This window comes from Eptatretus burgeri, chromosome 13 (assembly GCF_056783735.1).
Source record: "Eptatretus burgeri isolate ZD-2024b chromosome 13, Ebu_testis_v1, whole genome shotgun sequence".
In the NCBI taxonomy this organism is placed as follows: Eukaryota; Metazoa; Chordata; class Myxini; order Myxiniformes; family Myxinidae; genus Eptatretus; species Eptatretus burgeri.
Genome location: NC_140973.1, coordinates 80,174,027 through 80,196,467, shown reverse-complemented (window position 1 = coordinate 80,196,467; position 22,441 = coordinate 80,174,027). Strand labels below are relative to the sequence as shown.

Below are 22,441 nucleotides of genomic sequence, written 5' to 3'. Positions count from 1 at the left end.
TCAAAGTCCTCCCTTGGCACACCTACACTCCTATCCACCAACAAGGTCTTCATCCGCAGCTTGATGGAGTACTACTCTCCCCTCTGGGCTGACTCCCCTGCCTCACATCTTGCTCAGCTTGATGCCGTGGAAACCACAAGGCCTTTAATATCATTGGAATCTCCCGCGATGAAGCTGAGTCTATAGGCCTATCACTTCACCATCACAGACAGGTCGGCGGTCTCCCTGTCTTCCACCGCCTCCTTTCTGGTCTTGCACCCTCTGCTCTTTTCCTGCTTTGTCCCCCCCCCCTGCCCAGGTGTCTGCAGGGTTCACACGGTCCACGATCAACCCTGTTCTGGTGAAACTACCTAAATCCAGGATCACTGCTCACCTCCACTCATTTGTTCCTCTTTTTTCCTGCTTGTGGAATCAACTTCCACATTATCTTCAGTCTCATTCGAATTGCTTTGTCAGTACACACGCTGTGTTACTCAGTTGATGTCTCGATCTTCTGTGCACTAAATGACACAATTCCCAACTCTCCTTTTCCAGGTGATTGTGACCCCCCCTCTCACATTTTAAAAATTTGTCAGTTTGTCACTTGGTTTGTTGCTTTTTTGTTGCATCCCCGCTTTCCCTTCCTCTTCTTGCTGTGTTTCCACTTTACACCTTGTTCATCCCATGTGTCCTTCTCCCCCTCCCCTTGATCTCACTCTCACTTCTCCTATGCTGCTGGTGTTTCCCCCTTTCCATTCTGCTTTACGCTCTTACATGAGCCTCGACCATGCAAACCAAAAAGGTGCTCCGGTGTGCCTTCTATCGCCCTTTCAATGTAATTTTTATCTGTCTTCCTCTCGGACTACAACAACAACAACAACAACAACAACAACAACAACAACAACAACAACAACAACAACAACAACAAAGAACGTAGTGTTGACCATATTGATCCAGGATCGATATGTAGTTCAGATAAAATTCCTCTCCCGTCATCTGGACTGTCAGCGGCACAGCACTCAGCCAATGATGCTACCCCACAGTCTTGTGCTGTTGATGAACGAAGAAGAACTTGGGCTTGAAGGGCACATCTGTCATGATGTTGGGATCCGAGGTACAAATTATATATATATATATATATATATATATATATATATATATATATATATATATATATATATATATACTGTACTGTGCTGATGTATATATGTATGATGTTGATTTGTCCCTTGTCTCTCATTCCCTTTGTAATGAATGTGGACCTACATTAATGTCTTCCAATGCCCTTTTAATTCATGCAGAAATACATTAATATCTACTAATGTCCTTATTTTTGTTTATTTATTTATTTATTTATTTGTGTGCAATCGGTGGCTGCGTCATTTTCTGGGGGTGCAGCTCTGCCGCTGATGCAATGTCCCAATTACCAGTACACTGGTACTCATTTCGCAGACCTCAGAAGGATGACACGCTCAGTCAACCCACCTGGTGTTAAATCAACGTCTGATAGGGGCTTGAACTCAAGAGCCCAAGATCTTGAGCCAACACCAGGCTTAACTAATGTCCTTGTAAAGAGTGCAGAAGTACACTGATATACCCTCATGTCTTTGTCTTGCATGTTTAAGCTCCTCCAGGAACCGAACATCACTGTAAGAAAATTAAAAAAAGTGAACTCTCACCATGTAAGGAAGGAAGCACACACTCAGTGGGGATTACAGACTAGGATGACATCGAATGGTCTTTCTTGTTTCGGAGATAAAGCTCAAAGCTAATCCAAGATCTGTACGTGCAGATCGTACATCATCCGATGGTCTGGCCTCCTGAAGAGTTCTCAAGGTCGAAAGTTACCCTAAACTGATTGTTGATTTACATTCTGTCAGTGATCCTCGCACATTGTCCATTTGAGTGAAGATCCGTGAAATTGTCCTCCCCAGAGTCCCCAGAGCGTCGTCGGCTGTGGGATGAAAAGTGCAAATGAAATCCAAATTATAAATCAAAACTAGTGAATACCGATACACGCATGGTGCTTGTGAAATTGCACACACTTAATGAGAACGTCAAACAAAAAGGTGGAGACGATGAAGAAGAATTGAGGTGGAACAATCTCCAGGGCCCGCAATTTGGACGGTTTTAGGGATCGGACGAGTGGGCCTTGGACCCGGTCCCCACGGCTCCGCTGCAGTCTCCACCTTCTCCACGCCCCCTCTCCGTCCCAGCCCGTATCGAATCCCACTGCTCGGTGCAGTGGCCGCGCCATGGACGAGTCTGCTCGGAGTACCGCAGACGGACGTGTGGTCGGCAGGTGACCGACACGGCGATGCCTTCGGCTGTGCCCAGTCCAGGTCCCCCCACAGCCCCGCGACTAGCGTGCGTGTCCTGCGTGATCCGGGTACGAAACTCTCTCTTCTCTCTTGTCATTAACTCATTACTCCTGCCATACTCCAACCTTTCCAATTACTCCTACCAGTCCAACCCCAAGCATCCTCCCCAGTCCCTTATCCGCTGGCTCGATCGGCGAGACCCGTGTCCAGCGAGTGTCATACCGAACGGTCGTGCGGGATGTGTCCGTGATTGTCCATGATTGGTTTCTCATCCATACACGTACGTATGCCGAACTTGTATTGTACACTGCGGGACTCTTTGCCTCATTCGATTCGAGAGCTGCATCTGGATCTTGACTCGTTTCATCCGTCGTTATGGCTATGTCCATGTCTCTCATGTCTGCGTGAAGATGTCTCAGTCTTTGTTCATAAATCAACCACTTTGTCTTTTTTTTGGTTTCGATTCGTTTACCTGTGCTGTTTCCTACACAAGTTGGTTACCTGTGACCCTGCACGTGACCCCGTTCTCACCTCCGGGTCTCACCGTGACTCGCGGTCATCTTCCGTGGGAGGAAAGGGTTTCACCTCGCACTGCTTCATCGTCGTTTTCCCTCCAGGGGTGTGGCGTACGTATCCGCAGGGTTATAGAGTTAAATAATACGACACCTCCCAAGGTATGGCTGGACCGTTTATTCCTCGACAGTGCCACACTGTGCATGCTCACATGAGTAAAACACAGGACATGTCAACATCTCTCCCCCCCCCCCTCCCAAGAATTGTACAACAGTACAAGCTACAGAACCCACAGGTTTAAACGCCCAGTTGCCTTTCACACGCGAACAAAGTGTCGCAAAGGAGGCGACTGTGTTTGCGGGTTGCTGATGGCAGAAGATTCAGGCGGAGATGGAGGGAAAGGTTACAGATTCCGATACTGTGACTGGGTTCAGATACTTTGGTTTCTGGTACTTAGCTTGCAATTGGAAAAGATCCCCGAAGGCTCAATCTCAACAGGCTCAACATGGTTTGGGAATGGGGTTCACAATGCCTTAGGCGCAGCCGGTCAACATGTTTCCGGACTGAATGTCCATAGACAATTCCACAACAAATACAGTGTTGCCAAGTCGATCGATTACGTGACCAGTGAGCCATTTCGTTCCATCACCGGGGTTCAGCATAAACACAGGATCGAGCACATTGATGCTCCGTGGAACCGAAGTCACGTCTTGATACGATTTCTGCTTTAACTTGTGGGCAGTATCGTTGCACGGATCATTAGGATGGATCAGGGTTAAGTGTGTCTTTAACATCCTACGGAACATCATTTCTGAGGGGTGTACATCCAGTGGTTGTGTGTGGGCACGTCCGACAAGACAAACTGATGTGCAGAGATGAACCGTCATTCGCATTCTTGAGACCATTCTTAATCACCTGAACAGCTTTATCAGCCTGACCAGTCGAAGAAGGTTTGATGGGAACCCTGTGATTGTGCTTGATATCATTGTGCTTCAAGAAATCCTGAAACGCAGCACCGGCACGTAAACTCTGGACCGCAACGTTCCCGGTACAGGATGATAAGGCTCAACATTTGATCCACTTCAAATGAGCTTTGATAACAACCAAAAACATCTTACCAAAGAATGATCCAGCATAATCGACGTGAATTCGAGGGACAGGACCTTCCGTGAATTGTTGCTTCAGGAGGGTTTCAGGTGGGAGCCCTGATACATAGAGCAATGCTGAACGTAGCCATCGACATTTTCAAATATGGTTCCTGGCAACTCACTTCATCGTTACAATTTAGTTCAAAGCACATCTTGTTCCAACCTTTGAGGAGTACAATAACCCTGTTGCCCCACAACAGACAAGCAAAATGTAATGACAGCTCATTTTTACGAGTGATGTGTGGCCTCACTTTCTCGTGGAACTTGGAGGGTGTTGTTGACCTTGTATACCACTGATAAGACAGTTTGACCATTTGTAGGGTCAGATCCACATTCATTATGCCTGGTGTTGGTTTAATAGTTAGAGTGGTGATGATGGTATTTAAACATACTGATGCATCTTTGTTACACCAGAAATACATGCAAGAGCTTCCTTTTCGACCAATTCAAAGTTCTGCTCTGAAGCTGACAAGGTACGCGATGCAGAGGCTCCAGGCTGTAGAATACCTTCATCGTTCTAGTTGCTGGAACGCAGACGTTTCTCCACGATGAGACATCATGAACTGAGAACAAATGGTTTAACAGTATCATACTCCACCAATACCTGAGATGAACACAACAATTGCTTCGCCTTGGCGAATGCTTCACGACACTGCGGTGAAAACTGCCATTCAACACCGTTACAAAGGAGTTTTTGGAGAGGTTCAAGAACGGTGCTCAGACCTGCAAGAAAACTGGAGTAATAGTGCAACATCCCCAGGAATTCTTCTTGGTCGTGTTTGTGGGACTCGGAGCATCACTGATAGCTTCGGTCTTTGACTTACTGGACCTTATGCCATCAGCACTGACAATACGACCGATAAATTCTTCTTCTGGGAACATAGATCTTCACTCGTCTTGTTTCGCTTGAACACAGGCTTCGACAAGCCATTTATAAACTGCCTCGAGGTTTTACCAGTGATCAAAACATCATCTTGGCAACTATTGGGGATGACTTTTCATGGTGGTTGTACCCCCAAACGCAAGTCGGTGGCAAAATCTTCCACACTCTTACGTGCTGTCGGATTTGTCAGGGTAGCGCAGCCACAGTCAGAGCACCAATCGGCCTTCCTGGACCGGCCCACTCCCTGGGTTGCTCCTGGGAGATCGATCGGCTGTCTCTGTGCCGCCGGCCTGTACGAGAGAACTGTCTGGGGCTGTACAACATCAACAATATGGGGAATTCTTTTTTCAGCAGATTCTCCACATGACATTGAAATTTGGCAGCAGGCAGATTTGAATGCCGAAAGGACAATGGTTATACACAAACAACCACTTCCGAGTGTTACAACATGTGTACTTCATGGAGTTCTCATCAAGTAACGTATGAGTGCAAGCCGATTCCAAATCAAGGTGGATAAATGATTTTCCACCAGAAAGTGTAGCGAACCAGTCACGTGCTTTGGGCAGAGGGTAATCGTCCCGCTTGGAATACCTGTTCATTGTTGTTTTGTAATCACCACAAATCCTAACACGACTGTCAGACTTTAATATATGGGCAATTGGACGTGCCCAATCACTGAACTCAGCAAGACTGATAAACACCTTCCTTCAGCAGGTGGTCGAGCTCTGCCTCGACTTTAGGACACATTGTGTGAGGTACGGAGCTCGCTTTACAGGAAACTGGCTTAGCACTCTCATCCGCATGGATTTTTGCTTCAACACCTTTACAGGTAAACACCACCTTCAAACAATGAGGAGTATTTGTCAAGTATAGCATTGAGATAAACATCACAGACAATCGACTTGATCTCAGGCCAATCAAATTTGATGTATTCAAGCCAATTACTCTCAAATAAGGTCGGCCCATTACCGTGTATGATCCACAATAGTAATACCCATGATGCACCATTGTAGGTGACCTTCATATCAACACAACAATTTACAGGTATCAGTTCATTGGTACACGTTTGTAACTTGGCGTTCCCAGATCTGAATGCAGACCTCATAGTCTCCAAGCTAAACAGCCTTTTGGAAGTTCAGAACTCATGATTGACTGGCTGGTGCCAGTGTCCAGTTACATCCTCACGGAATGTCATTCAGCTTGACATCCAGAACAATGGGTTCGCTTTTGCCTGACATACTGAGAAGATCATACTCCTCGGAAGCAGGAAGGGCTTCCTCGACCACAGATCGTTGGTTCATCCGATGTGGTGGATGACATAGTGCACTATCCCATGCCGGGATGCTAGATGACACATCTTGCATAGATGGCCTGTTTTTCCACATTTATGACAGAGGCAATGTTTAAAATGGCACAGGTGGGGTATGTGACTGCCACAACAATGACAGCATGACTTACATGTTGTAAACTTGACGTTCTACATTTACGCTTCGGCACGGAATAGCTTGCTCTCTGAATGAAGTCACTGTGGTGACATCGAGGTTCACTCGGCTTCCCAGTTCACGATGATGAGTTCAGTTTGTTCACACGAAACAAACTCAACTGGGAGCTCTGCTCCATGCTGCTTACAACACGCAGTCCATCATTAGTGGACGTGCAAGCAAGATCAAGATCATGAATGGCCAACAACTTACGGAGGATTGCGTTTTCTTGTTGATGCCAACAACGAAAAAATGTACATCAGCATCTCATCCAATGTGGCGCCAAATTGAATGTTCAGCAAGCCGGTGGAGGTCAGCAGCAAACTCACACTGACCGGCCTTCCCTTCCTGTAGAACTTGTACCATAACACAATTCGCAGGTTTCGGCTTATCGTCTTTCACCACGATGTCACAAGTTCATCATAGGTCTTGCCCTTCGGTTTTTCAGAGGAAACGAGGTCCTTCATCAGGGCACAAGTCGCATTGCCGCACATGGCGAGCAGGATGACCCAGCAACGGTCAGCATCCTCTACTGCCGCCATCTTGTTGGAGATAAATTATTGCTCCAATCGATCGGTAAAGTCTCCCCAGTCCTCATCTGACCGATACTCTGACGGAATCCCAATGGATGCCATTATAAGCACTGCCACATAAGGGATTCCTCAATCCCGTCATCGCCCCCGATTGTGGTGAATCTGCACGGTTATGTGGTGAAATGATACAGCACCTCCCAATGTCTCACCACATCGTTTGCGGCCCGAAAGTGACTGGCAGTGCACACCTGGGCAAGACACAGAACATGTCAGGGAGTCTCACTCCGACTCGGGGTTTTATTACATGGAGGAGGGGGTGGGGTTCTCACACTGACTCGGAGTCATTTTCTGTGGAGAAGGATTATGATTGAGGAGGAGGGGGTGGGGGTTGGTGGGGTGCATCCATACAGGAGGTGGGAGGGGGTCTCACCTTGACTGTTTTTTTTTAAATGGGTGAGGGTGAGATTGTGCAGTGTTCGGTGTGTGCAGGTTTTTGTAGCTCGGTGTTTGCATCGAGGTGTGAGCAGGTTGTTGGTGTGCGGTTGCTGTGTGCTGCGTGACGTGTTAGTGGTGTTCTACCTCTGGTCTTATGATGTAACGAATATTTATCGAGCTTTTTGTCTCATTCTGGTACATTTGCATTGATTAGTTTTGTGTGAGACTCAATATCAACCAACCAAACGGTTACCTGGTTATCTCAGGTGATTTCAGACTTCATAATCAACCGTTATCTGGTTATTTCAGGTGATGTTGACCAAAATATCAAGTAGTTTTACCGTACTCTTGGTCAATATTCATTGGTTTTCATGAACCTTTGTTGATTTTCTTTCTCTGAGTTAAAAAAAAACAAAAATTTAGTTTAAGAAAGAGTTTATTTTTTGTCTTATTCCGGTACATTTACATCAGTTGGTTTTGTTTCAGTTCGTTGATCTCGAAGCTCGTGAAGGACCTTGTGCATGTATCACCTCACCTGTGTAGGATAAACACTCGAAGGTGCAATTACGTGAACGACAAGGACATGTGGAGAAGATGGACAAACCAACACGAGATAAATATATGGGATTTAAACTTCAAAAGCTGTTGAGATTTCAAACACCGGACAGGCCGTTTAATTGGGCCTCCCAAGAGTGTTTTTGTTTGTTTGTTATTGTTCAGGTGTTATCTGTTTTATTACATAATAAAATATTGCAGGGTTTTTGACTTTCCATTTGCCTCCATACCATCTGGAATCGGTGCAAAAGATCCCCTTCCTCATGTTCCACTCTTTATGTTGAGATGCACAAATCAGTGTGTGACCATTGCACACACAACCCACCTTTACACTGTGGTTCGTCTCACCCCACTCAGTGATCCGGTGCTTGCTTTTGAAGCCATGTGCTAATCGGTCTCTCTTGATCATCATCGCAACAGGGGTCATGAGAGGGGTCTTTCCCTCCCCCAAGCGGCCCCTCAACTTCACGTTACATAATTATTTAGATTTACTTTTAAGGGATTATCAATAATTTGGTGATCAAAAGGATGTATCCGTGTAAGTTATCATAATGATGTATCCACGTTAGTTATCAAAAGGATGTATCCACGTTGGTTATCAAAATGATGTATCCATGTTAGTTATACAAAATGATGTATCCATGTTAGTTATCAAAAGGATGTATCCGTGTTAGTTATCAAAATGATGTATCCATGTTATCAAAATGATGTATCCGTGTTGGTTATCAAAATGATGTGTCCATGTTATCAAAATGATGTATCCGTGTTACTTATCAAAATGATGTATCCATGTTATCAAAATGATGTATCCGTGTTAGTTATCAAAATGATGTGTCCGTGTTAGTTATCAAAATGATGTATCCATGTTAGTTATATAAAAGGATGAATCTGTATTAGTTTTCAAAATGATGTATCCATGTAAGTTATACAAAATGATGTATCTGTGTTAGTTATATAAAAGGATGTATCTGTGTTAGTTATCAAAAGGATGTATCCGTGTTAGTTATCAAAAGGATGTGTCCGTGTTAGTTATCAAAATGATGTGTCCATGTTAGTTATACAAAAGGATGTATCTGTGTTAGTTTTCAAAATGATGTATCCATGTTAGTTATACAAAATGATGTATCTGTGTTATTTATATAAAAGGATGTATCTGTGTTAGTTATCAAAAGGATGTATCCGTGTTAGTTATCAAAAGGATGTATCCGTGTTAGTTATAAAAAAGGATGTGTCCGTGTTAGTTAGCAAAATGATGTGTCCATGTTAGTTTCCAAAAGGATGTATCTGTGTTAGTTTTCAAAATGATGTATCCATGTTAGTTATACAAAATGATGTATCTGTGTTATTTATATAAAAGGATGTATCTGTGTTAGTTATCAAAAGGATGTATCCGTGTTACTAATCAAAAGGATGTATCCGTGTTAGTTATCAAAAGGATGTATCCATGTTAGTTATCAAAAGGATGTATCCGTGTTAGTTATCAAAAGGATGTATCCATGTTAGTTACCAAAAGGATGTATCCATGTTAATAATCAAAAGGATGTATCCATGTTGGTTATACAAAAGGATGTATCCATGTTGGTTATACAAAAGGATGTATCCGTGTTGGTAATACAAAAGGATGTATCCGTGTTCGTTATCAAAACAATGTATATGTGTTAGTTATCAAAAGGATGTATCCGTGTTAGTTATCAAAATGATGCATCCATGTTACTTATCAAAATGATGTATCCATGTTATCAAAATGATGTATCCGTGTTAGTTATCAAAATTATGTGTCCGTGTTAGTTATCAAAAGGATGTATCCATGTTATCAAAATGAGGTATCCGTGTTAGTTATCAAAATGATGTGTCCGTGTTAATTCTCAAAATGATGTGTCCATGCTAGTTATATAAAAGGATGTATCTGTGTTAGTTATCAAAATGATGTATCCATGTTAATTATACAAAATGATGTATCCATGTTAGTTATCAAAATGATGTATCCATGTTAGTTATATAAAAGGATGTATCCTTGTTAGTTATACAAAATGATGTATCCATGTTGGTTATACAAAATGATGTATCCATGTTAGTTCTCAAAATGATGTATCCGTGTTAGTGATCAAAATGATGTGTCCGTGTTAGTTATCAAAATGATGTGTCCGTGTTAGTTATCAAAATGATGTATCCATGTTAGTTATATAAAAGGATGTATCCGTGTTAGTTATCAAAAGGATGTATCCGTGTTAGTTATATTAAAGGATGTATCCGCGTTAGTTATCAAAAGGCTGTATCCATATTCGTTATCAAAATGATGTTTCCATGTTATCAAAATGATGTATCCGTGTTAGTTATCAAAATGATGTATCCATCTTAGTTATCAAAAGGATGTATCTGTGTTGGTTATCAAAATGATGTGTCCGTGTTACTTATTAAAATGATGTATCCGTGTTAGTTATCAAAATGGTGTATCCGTGTTAGCTATATAAAAGGATGTATCCATATTTGTTAAACAAAAAGATGTGTCCGTGTTAGTTATTAAAATGATGTATCCGTGTTAGTTATCAAAATGATGTATCTGTGTTAGTTATTAAAATGATGTATCCGTGTTGGTTATCAAAATGATGTATCCGTGTTACTTATTAAAATGATGTATCCGTGTTAGTTATCAAAATGATGTATCCGTGTTAGCTATATAAAAGGATGTATCCATGTTTGTTATACAAAAAGATGTATCCGTGTTAGTTATCAAAAAGATGTATCCATCTTCGTTATCAAAAGGATGTATCCGTGTTAGTTATTAAAATGATGTATCCGTGTTAGTTATCAAAATGATGTATCTGTATTAGTTATTAAAATGATGTATCTGTGTTAGTTATTAAAATGATGTATCCGTGTTGGTTATCAAAGTGATGTATCTGTGTTATTTATTAAAATGATGTATCCATGTTAGTTATCAAAATGATGTATCCGTGTTAGTTATCAAAATGATGTATCCATGTTAGTTATCGAAATGATGTATCCATGTTAGCTATATAAAAGGATGTATCCATGTTTGTTATACAAAAAGATGTGTCCGTGTTAGTTATCAAAAAGATGTATCCATCTTAGTTATCAAAAGGGTGTATCCGTGTTAGTTATTAAAATGATGTATCCATGTTAGTTATCAAAATGATGTATCTGTGTTAGTTATTAAAATGATGTATCCGCGTTGGTTATCAAAATGATGTATCCGTGTTACTTATTAAAATGATGTATCCGTGTTAGTTATCAAAATGATGCATCCGTGTTAGCTATATAAAAGGATGTATCCATGTTTGTTATACAAAAAGATGTATCCGTGTTAGTTATCAAAATGATGTATCTGTGTTAGTTATTAAAATGATGTATCCGTGTTGGTTATCAAAATGATGTATCCGTGTTACTTATTAAAATGATGTATCCGTGTTAGTTATCAAAATGATGTATCCGTGTTAGCTATATAAAAGGATGTATCCATGTTTGTTGTACAAAAAGATGTATCCGTGTTAGTTATCAAAAAGATGTATCCATCTTCGTTATCAAAAGGATGTATCCGTGTTAGTTATTAAAATGATGTATCCGTGTTAGTTATCAAAATGATGTATCTGTATTAGTTATTAAAATGATGTATCTGTGTTAGTTATTAAAATGATGTATCCGTGTTGGTTATCAAAGTGATGTATCTGTGTTATTTATTAAAATGATGTATCCATGTTAGTTATCAAAATGATGTATCCGTGTTAGTTATCAAAATGATGTATCCATGTTAGTTATCGAAATTATGTATCCATGTTAGCTATATAAAAGGATGTATCCATGTTTGTTATACAAAAAGATGTGTCCGTGTTAGTTATCAAAAAGATGTATCCATCTTAGTTATCAAAAGGGTGTATCCGTGTTAGTTATTAAAATGATGTATCCGTGTTAGTTATCAAAATGATGTATATGTGTTAGTTATTAAAATGATGTATCCGTGTTGGTTATCAAAATGATGTATCCGTGTTACTTATTAAAATGATGTATCCGTGTTAGTTATCAAAATGATGTATCCGTGTTAGCTATATAAAAGGATGTATCCATGTTTGTTATACAAAAAGATGTATCCGTGTTAGTTATCAAAATGATGTATCCATCTTAGTTATCAAAAGGATGTATCCGTGTTAGTTATTGAAATGATGTATCCATCTTCGTTATCAAAAGGATGTATCTGTGTTAGTTATTAAAATGATGTATCCGTGTTAGTTATCAAAATGATGTATCTGTGTTAGTTATTAAAATGATGTATCTGTGTTAGTTATTAAAATGATGTATCCGTGTTGGTTATCAAAGTGATGTATCCGTGTTAGTTATTAAAATGATGTATCTGTGTTAGTTATGAAAATGTTGTATCCATGTTAGTTACCATTATTATCTACGCCACCGAAGGTGAAGGAGGTTATGTTTTCACCTCCTCTCCCTCAGTTTGTTCGTTTATCTGTTTGTTTGTTTATGTGCAAGTTATCTCAAAAAGTTGTGGACAGATCCGGATGAAATTTTGTAAACAGGTTCAGTGTGTGACAAGGACAAACGGATTAAGTTTGGGTAAAGATCCGGATCCGGATCCGACGACTAGAATTAAAAAAGTGATTCTTCACTATTGACAGAAAGGGCCAAAATCATATATAGCACGATATCTCAAAAAGTTGTGCACAGATTTGGATGAAACTTGGTGGACATGTTTGGTGTTTGACAAGAAGAAATTGCTTCACTTTTGGTGGATATCCGAATCCGTATTCAGATCCTATTATTTTTCAAGTGAATCTTCACCATTGAGAGATCGGGCTAAACTAATATATAGCACGATATATCAAAAAGTTGTTGACAGATTTCAGATGATATTTGGTGGACATGTTGGGTGTGTGGCAAGGACGAATTGGTTCAATTTTGGTGAAGATCCGATTCCGGATCTGGATACGAGAATTATTTAATTTTTAAAGTGATTCTTCACCTATGAGAGATAGGGCCAAAAATGATATATAGCATGATATTTCAAAAATGTATTGGGCCCCATATGTTCTTGTGGATCAGGTATTACGTGGCGGATGTACGTGCTCCACTGAGCGCCCTTCTCGTTTTTATTGAGATGTTTATGATAAGAGTGTGGACAAGATAGGTACAGTGGAGGTTTTCAGCAGAGTGGACAGTGGATGAGGGGCCATAACTTGAGGGTAGAGAGGACGTGTTCGGACACTGTTAAGATTGGAGTGTTGGAGTCAGAGAGTATTTAATGCATGGAATGGTCTCCCTGGGACGTTTGCAGCCATGGATGAGGTGTACAGGTTTCAATTGGAATTGGATAGGTGCCTTGCTGTATTGGAGTTCGGGGGTTGGGTATATTCGCAGGACTTTTAGATGGCTTATGTGTTATGTAGATCGGTGAAGGATTCTGAGGTTGGTACAGCGCGGGCATGATGAGCTGAATGGCCTCCTCTGACACCGACGCTCCTTGTGTCCAAGGAAAGGAGTTCGAGCCCCCTGAGATCTGTCTTTGTATGAGCCTCAACGGTCGCTTCACCAAAACTGGAATTGGCACAGCTTCTTCGTTATTGTTTGTTACCTTTGGTGTTGCAGTTTAAAACTCTGAAAAGCCCTTTCGTTTTTGCTTCTCGTTCACACTTGGTTTGAGATTGTTTGTGGAATGAATGTTGATAAATGATTCGGTTAGATACCATACCTCTGACATTTCCTGATTAAGTTTGCCCTGTTTTATGAGTCACTTGTCCATTGTTATAAAATATTGTTTGAATGTGAAAACTTTCTTTAACGAGGTGGTAAAACACGGAGCACTGCCACTGTGTTTGTTATCGGTGCAGTTGTTGTCGGGTTATTTCTAAACTGCCCTGCCATGGGCTTTACAGCTTGGGTTATCTTACCTTCCTAATAACTGGTCATTATGCCATCTTTTTTCACTAAAAACATTGCAAGTGACTAGAGAACATTGTACTTTATGGTACTTCTACATATCGACGGTCCCCTGTGCCAGTGGGCATGTGCAGGCTGAGCTGGAGCCAGAGATGTGGGCGTTTCAACCTGTTCAATACTTGTTTGATTATTGTCGTTCCACGCTAATAAAGTGGTCGAACAAATTGAACTCTGTTCTTATTTAGTAACAATGGTAATGACTCTCTTTTTTTTTTCTGTAGCCTCATGGCTGTTCGAATTGCTCATTGGTTTTGGGGGAAACATGTGCAATTCCTCTCTTGCTGATCTCGACAAAGCATGTTCCTCGCACGGTTGTTTTCGTCGCTGAGCTCTCTGCAACGATTAAAATTTTTTGATTGAGTTTGTAGATTAACAAGGTTCCTTGTGTGCCGCTGTGTAAAAGGCAACGCCATTCCCCGCTAGCTGTCGGTGCTCCGTAATAACTCAACCTCGTTGACTTTTTTAGTGATTACTTCTCGCAGTTGCATTTGAGACTCACTTATCTCTTAATATAAACTGCAGCCTTGTCTCTATCGTCTCATTAGTTAGGTATGCAGGCCTTAGAATTATTGCACTGGCTCGACAGTGAACCCCCCTCCCTCCCCCCCTCCCCGGCAATGTAGCGACATCCTTTTTTTGACAGCTCACCCTAAAGTGGACACAGCACTCTGGATGTAACCTCTAGGAACATGTATTAACTTCCACATGCGGAATGCTGCGTCCAAATATTCTACTTGCCTTCATATTGATTCCTGGTGCAGCCCCGTGTGCATTTACTCTCCACAATATCTTAGATATTCCTTTACTAGGGAGTTCGACGCAGGAGGAGGCCATGCGACCCATCAAGTCTGCACAATGGTTGCCAACCTACGGTTGTTTGTCCGTGCTCTCGCCTTTTAGAAATGCTCAGCATCGAGCAAGGAAGCAGTAATTGCCATTGTAAAAGTCTTTGGTATGACTTTGAACAGCCGACCTCGCAGACTCAGAGCAGACGCTCTCACCATCGCACCCCACCGAGTGTGCTTAAACGTCACCATGACTCCATGAGGTTGCTTTTCTCAAACTGCTGTTAAAATCATCTGGTTGTCCTGTCTGGTGTTGTCATCTGGACTCACAAGTCCCATATCCGGTAGAGTCTTCATTTTTCCATTGTCTACCGACTTCCCTTATTCATGGAAAAGTATGGCGTCATCCTCTCTGATGTCCTTGCCCCGCTCATGATTTATGTGCAAGCTCCTCCATTATCCCGAGATGGATGTTTCAAAGTCGAAGTCATGCGACTACTTTGTATATTAGGGTGTGTTGCGGATTTTTAACCATGCGGATAATAAAGTGTGCGCGCAAGTTTTACCTCCACCATCTCAGGTGGAGGAGGTTATATTATCACCCCTGTCTGTTTGTCTGTCTGCTTGTCTTGAAGAGGGTATCTCAAAATGTTGTACACGGATTCGGACGACACTCAGTGGATGAGTTGGATCGGTGACGAGGACGGATTGATTCGATTTTGGTTCAGGTTCCGATCCAGACTCATCAATGGGATACAAAACGTGAAACTGTTTAGCCTTGTGGAGGTACGTGCTCTACCGAGTGACGTTCCGGTTCCCCTCGCCAGCGGAGAGGGTATTGCTTTTGGATCCGTTGTTTGACTCTGCCGTGCACCCGTGCATGTTGATGACCACCCTTTTTCGACACCACATGACCAAACTGTAAAACTTTAATTGGAAAACTTTTCCCATGGTCCGTGCCAAGTTTCCTTGATGTCGGCGGCGCTGCAGCAAGTTTTCTGTTTTTACACACTCGTAGACATCGTCGTGTGCTTGCCATTTGTGAGCCCCTGTTTAACCTGAGTGGTGCAAGTGCCAGTGTCACAAAACAGGAAGACCTACTTTGTCGGACTGTCTGGTCCAGCTGTTTTCCCTCTTTGGCTTGTGTTCCACACAGCTGCGTTCTGTAAATCAAGCGAAGTGAAAGTGTAAGGTGGGGGAATTTGGGGATGTGCTTACACATACATATTTTAAGAAGACAGCCTTGGAGACTGTGAGAAGTGGGGTCGGGGAGGGGGGGTGGAGTGGGTAGAAAGGGGTGACAGTGAGGCCATCGCCACCTTACTCCTGCCCCCTTTGTCTCTCTGTTTATACTGGCATTAAATGGCAAGCCATGCCATTTTTATTTGACTTTCTTTTTCCCCTTTTGGTTGACCATGTTTCCTGGATATAGCAAAATGCTCATTTTTAAAAGTTTTTTTTTTTTTTTTTAGAGTTCCTCACTATTGCAAATAATGTAATGGTAAATGAAATGTATTTAATTCCCACACTCTCCATCAAATTACCCTGGCAACCCACTACCATGTTCAGCGTTTGTCCAGCAACACAGAATCCTTTCCTTCACGCTCCCTTTTCACTTCTGCTCAACAATCGGATGTTTGTCGAACGTTTCGTTTCACCTTGTCTTTTTTTTTTGATGGATGTACATGTCTGCACGTGTGTGGGCTTGGCCGATTGTCTGCCTGCCTGTCTGCACATGTCCGCTGTACGAGTGCGTTTGTGCGTGCGTGCGCATGCGTGGTGTGTTCTTCGGTGCTACTACACCAACCTCTTCTCTCTCTGTCCCAATTCTCAGCACTGGCCTTTCTCCTATCTTACCACTTTTCGCTGCTCCGTTTATTTTCATATTAATCTCACTTTACGGAAGTTCTCCCAAACATAGAGAACTCCATGTTTCCTGATGCTCACTCCTTTGACAGCTGTGCCGTTGCGCAGCTTTTACGTCTCCAGTTTTCCGTCCGTAGGTCATCCTGCACTGCAACCATTACCTCTGGGAAGAGAAAGAGGCACACCCCTGGTTCTACATTTTTGTATAAGAATTACAAGTGCAGTTCCAAGCACCTCCTTGCTGTGGCTTGTCCCACCATGAGAACATTCCATGTGGATATGAACATGCCCACACACTCAGCGTAATGCCGTGTTCTGATTTTTGCCGGTTCTGTTGCCCATGAACCACCAGGGGCTATTCTTGGGTTTTGTTGGAGGAAAAGAAAGAAAGAAAGAAGAAGTTCCCGTCTCTTATTAAATCTGCCCTGGGCCGGGGACATTCATACGCAAGCTTTTTGCATAAGGGGAAGGGGGCTTAGATGCGCATGGCAGGTTAGACATGCCCCTTAGTCCATGAAATCCTCTCCAGAAAACGTTAGCTCAATCGTCTTTCTGCCTCCGTGTCTCTGTGCCAACTGCGTTTTTGTTGCTCCTCTTGGACGACGGTCGGCCCTAGGTCATTTACGTGATTGTGCTATGGTCGTGTGTGTTTCGACGCATTTATTGGTTGTTGCTGGAAAACTTACACAGTTGATGTTTCTGAGACCAAACCAAGGTTCTACGACCAAACCAAGGTTCTTCAACCAAACCAAGGTTCTATGACCAAACCAAGGTTCCACGACCAAACCTAAGGTTCCTCGACCAAACCAAGGTTCTTCGACCAAACCAAGGTTCTACGACCAAACCAAGGTTCCACGACCAAACCAAGTTGCCGCATTCTCAGCGTGCTGTTCCTTGCTATTCCAGCTGTGATGTGACCATGAATTTGGGGCTTCGATTGCAGGTTGGGTGGCGGGAATGGGAAAGCAGTTCTGTTTGTTTATTTATTGATTTGCAACAAAGATGTAATGCCTGTATTATGATCACACGCCGTTTAACTTTCATTTCGGTCTTGGGATTGACACGTCCGATAGGATCTTGTGGACATTGCCGAGCCCCGAGGCGTGCTTCACGCCATCGTTGCCGTGTTTCCGGGCAGGTGCATCCGAAGCTTCCACCGCCGCTCGGCCTTGCTTAACACATGTGTGTATCTAGGGGCTCTGCACAGGGTGGGCCTGGGTTTGGTAAAGAGAGCCGTTGGGGGTGTAGATGTCATCGGGGGCACATACTTGTTGAGGACGAAAAATGCTTGGGCAACGCCATCTGTTGTTGCTCAATCTTGCCTGTGCAAAGACGGAGCAACAAAAAGATAGGACTGTTTGCACGGCGTTTCTCACAAGGGACAGGGGAAGCCTTTTCTCAGAAAGAGGCCACGGACCACGGAATGGACCCTTGCACAGCTTTTCAAACCTCTACTTGCTCGAGGGACTTTATTCAGTCTTTTCGATTCGACTCCATTGTGAAAGTGCCGGCCGATTGTTTCATTGTTACGAGAACGGACAGGAAGAGGGTCTTGCTCGCTCATGAAGGATTTGTTTCTCCAAACTCCTCTTACCATATTCATTTATTTACTTCTTTATTTTGAGACACCAGACCCTTTCTGGAGCGTTGTTGCTGCTGAAACAGTTTCTTGGCAAGGGTTATCCTGCGTGGTAGCCTTTGCCTGCTCAGTTTCTTGGCAAGGGTTATCCTGCGTGGTAGCCTTTGCCTGCTCAGTGTTGTTTGTCCCTGCTTTATCCCTCCAACTGCTGTAACGCGTCAATCAAGGAAGCAGCTCGTACCATTAAGTCTTTGGTACGACTCGATAAAGCTCATGTACACATTATTCTGTTGTCGCCATGTCTCTGTACAACTAGTTGTTTTTGTTGTTCTGGACGGTTTTCTCGAGGGAGTACGGAGAGGTCGGGCGACGGCGGGGAGTGCGGTTGACAAGGACGATGCGTGACGTGTGTATGAATCGTACAGCAATGTGTGTGTATTTGTGTGCCTTGTGACCACTCCCATGATTATCGTGGTGCCTGTAATGTGGATTTCCTGCAGAGATTGTTGGTAAGTTTGGAAATTGCTGCTATAAGACGCGGCTTCCTGAAGGCTTAAAACGCGCTTCCGAAGCTTGTGCGCAATTTTTCTTGGAATGAGAGTTTATGGCCCCCCACAACACGCCCTCATCTTTTTATTATTCTCGCGCTGTGTTGTACTTTTCCCAGTGGCCAAACGTATCGGTGTGGGGGCCCTCGATGTTACTGGTGTGGACGTTAACGGGCACCCCTCCCCACTTGTGCCACCTTTGAGAGATGGGGCCTTTTGATTGATGTTAGTGAAGAAGCGTTTAACAATGGCACTCAAACAAGACACTCACAAACGGGTTTGAGGGTTTTAGAAAGTTTTTTTTTTGTTCCTTTTGACAGGTATTCCAGGGGTCGCTGGTATGCTTGAGCGTAAGCCTGCTGGAACTTGCACTTCTTATCCCAACATTTTCCTGCTGTGTTCATGTTGCAAGCTGAGGCGAAGCCGGTTTTCCGTCGGAGTCACGAGTGCGTTTCATTTGCTGCTGGAAATCCGTTTGATTCAAGTTTTGTTCTTTTTTTTTGCTTTTTTTATTTTTATTTTTTTCATTGTTCGACGCTTTTCAGCACTTTTGGTTGTGGGTTCAGGTGCATTCCGTAGCCTCCTGTTTGGGTGACTCCAAAGCATCAGGGCAAGCAAAGCGTCTTGTAGGGTTTTTTTTGCCATCACACGACCCACCTGATCACAAGCATGACTCCGTGCCGACGCTGATAGAAGTGTCGTCCTTGCCTCCCACGCAGGATGAAGGGGAGTCTCCGGTCACACACGTCTTCAAAGCAAAGACATTCAAGCACTTTAGGAACTGTGGTGTCTGTCAGCAGACGATCTCTGGCCAAGGTAGCGGCTGCAAAGGTGAGCATCGAAGTCGCGGTCAGTCACTTTGTCAGCTGAATTGTTGAATCGACTTGATAACTTCTGACAGTTCGACGATGCAGCTTGTGATACCCTCTCACACACGAGTTTTAAACCACATATCAACCCAGCAGCCTCCTTTACCATCCGTTGGTTCTCCATCTCTCCAGACATACGACACAGTACAATATCATTGGATAACAATTATTATCTTTTCCGTTTGTAGATGTTGTACCTGATCATAATCAATTATACTTTGTGCAGATAAAAAAAAAAATGTTGAACGAGTTCATCGTTTTGTTCCGTTTTTTTTCTGACAGTATGCAAGATTCCGTGTCACAAGAAATGCACAGCAAAGGTAAATATTCTTTATTTTTGCAAAAAGTTCAAATTGTTATGTTGTTTTGTTGTTTGAAACCATTAAATGTTGGTAGCTTGTCTGTAGCGGTGGTGTCCCAGGAACCAGCATCACCGGATTGTGTTTTTATTCCGCAATGTCTTGAGGTTCTTTGAAAGCGACACACCTCTGTGGTATGTTTGAGCTTGGTACCTGCTTCTATGTTCCGCTGAAGATTGAGGCTCATTTTTTCCCACCCGCGGCATCTTCCACATTGTCTTCAATCTCATTCTTCCCTCCAGGTCTTCAAGAAAGCTGTTCACCACTATCTCAGATCATCCCCCATCTAAAACCATAATCTTTTCTACCCCCATCAACTCCTCCCTCCTCTCCGACTCCACCAAACCCACGTCTTCCTCAATTTGGCCCTCAACCCTGTTGTTAGCATTTCCCCTTTCTCTTTATACAATCCTTTTGTTCTGTTGTGTTCTCGCTCTTCCACGAGCCTTGACTTTGTAAACTAGAACAACAACAACAACAACCTGTCACCTGTCATGTGAAACAGGAAACTGTGAATCGTACAGCAAATGCTTTTGACAAAGTTCCATTTTGTTTTCAAACTTCTGCTCTTTATGTTCTCTTTTTGAAGGCCAACATGAAATGCATTCCTCCGTTGAACCATGACCAGGTAAGTTTGTAACATGCATGTCAAAACAGGATTTCCCCGACACGAGACTAACAAGTGAATTTGTTCAGGGCAGTTTATGACTACCTCCGTCACCGAAGGTCACCGAAGGTGGGCGGAGGTCATGTTTTCACCCCTGTCTGTCTGTCTGTCTGTCTCCATCTGCGAGCACAATATCTCACAAAGTTATGAACACATTCAGACGGAATTTGGTGGACTGTTTGGGTGTGTGACAAGGACTAATCGATTCGGTTTTTGATGAAGATCCGGATCCGGATCCGGCCTATCAGTGGTATACAAAACGTAAACTGCTCATCCTGGCGGAGGCATGTGCTCTCTCGAGTGCCGCTCTTGTTTATTTTTTAAAATGTCTGTTTTGTTCTTCCCATTTTTGACCTGGGAGGAACAGATGCTGCTGCAAGTACTACAGCCAATATGAAAATGAGTTCCCTTCCAAGGAACTTCAGCATGGGAGGAGGCCATCGTGCCCATAACGTCTTCGCCGTGGTTGCCAAGCTATGCGGTTGTTTGTCCATGCTTCGTCCTTTTGTAAATGCTGATCGTCCAGCCATTCCACGGAAAGTACCATTTGTAGTCTTCGGTGCGACTCGATGGAGTTGAAACCACTGACCACGCCAAACTCAGTGGCGTAATGGTTTGAGCGTCTGCTCTGAGTGTGGTTAAATCTCATTAGGTTGGTAGCCATAATAGACGGGACATTCCTTGCTTACAAAAAAAACAAGAAAACGTTTTTAAACCCACATTTTATGCACTTGCTTGCTTTTTTCCAATCTGGAAAGCATCTTCTTGGATTTTTGCTCTTGTTGGTATCTTTACAAATTTGACAAATCCCCACACATGGTGAACCAATCGCTTACGAAGCTGCTCTCAGTTCTTTTGAACCACCGCTTGCTTTAGGTGTCACAAAGTGTTTTTCCAGGGTATGGAATCCCTTTTTACACACATTGCATGCAGTTACAAGGACGTCGCAAATTAGAGTAGAAGATGGATGAATGGACCACATAATGATGGGATTTCAATGTCTCACAGTCTTCTGCTATGGGTTCAGGTGGGAACGAATAGCTTATCTCAGATTGTGGTGCATGGGGGTATGTTGGCTCATAATAACACGAGATGTAATTGATTGATAGTTTTTGGAAGGAGTACCGACTGTCCTGCCAGCCTTTTGGAGATGTTGATGAATTGTTAAACTACTTATTTGATGAATTCGGTGTCACGACTGGCACTGTGCGTTCTTTTTTGAATTATTTTTGGTCACACGTATCTCATCGGGTTAGTATACCCAAAAATGGAGGCAAGTGGACAAAACAGCCGGCTTAATGCTCCATCCAAACCGATTCTGGAATGCTTTGTTCGTCGCTTGGGCACTCGTACATCTCAGAAGAGAAACTAGGGGTTGGGGTTGGGGTGCTCTCGGAGTGGTTTTCACCAATGATGTAATGATGAACTGAAAGTGTTATTATTGTGGACAAACCGTGCATAATAACGGAGGTCTGGTAACATTTTAATATGTTGCATATTTAATCCAGAAAGCAGAAGCCGTTCCAACTTGAAACACACAGGGAATTGCTGAGCCAGACAGCCTGCGATGTAACGGCGTCTCTGCCCGGAAAGCACGTGCGTGCTCTCCTCGTCCGTGCTGTTAATCCGAACCGTATGGGACGGAAATCGTGCTCGAGTGAAAAAGCCCAAGACGTGTTTATTTACGTTGTGACATAATATTCTCGATTCAGACGTTACAAGGTTTTACTCGCTTTGAGCCTTTTATTTATTTATTTATTTAATTTGTTTCCCAAATGGTCTGAGGTTCATGGAAGAGCTTGTGCACGGATTACAAGAAGGGTGAGGACGATGATCCACTGATTAGGCTATAGTAGACAAACGAGCACAAGCAGGACATGGAATTTGAAGTTGACATCCCAGTGTCGTGAGCCAAATTTCCGGATGGGAATGCTATGGAGGCCATTTTTAGTCTGA

At 42.9% G+C, this 22,441-nt stretch overlaps 1 protein-coding gene across 7 annotated transcripts in view; it reads left to right on the top strand.

The window, feature by feature from the left end:
- Positions 1-22,441, top strand: part of LOC147014893 (tensin-3-like) — a 331,057-nt gene that overhangs the window by 129,086 nt on the left and 179,530 nt on the right. For 3 of the 7 annotated variants that reach the window (XM_085853314.1, XM_085853318.1, XM_085853312.1), the window contains exons 1-4: positions 2,183-2,368; positions 19,310-19,421; positions 19,742-19,779; positions 20,408-20,446. In XM_085853314.1, the coding sequence (XP_085709440.1) occupies positions 2,297-2,368; positions 19,310-19,421; positions 19,742-19,779; positions 20,408-20,446 (261 nt within the window). In that variant the 5' untranslated portion in view covers positions 2,183-2,296. Of the gene's footprint in view, positions 1-2,182; positions 2,369-16,972; positions 17,407-19,309; positions 19,422-19,741; positions 19,780-20,407; positions 20,447-22,441 lie in introns of those variants that run through there. The other 4 variants (XM_085853316.1, XM_085853315.1, XM_085853319.1 and 1 more) reach the window with 2 other exon arrangements.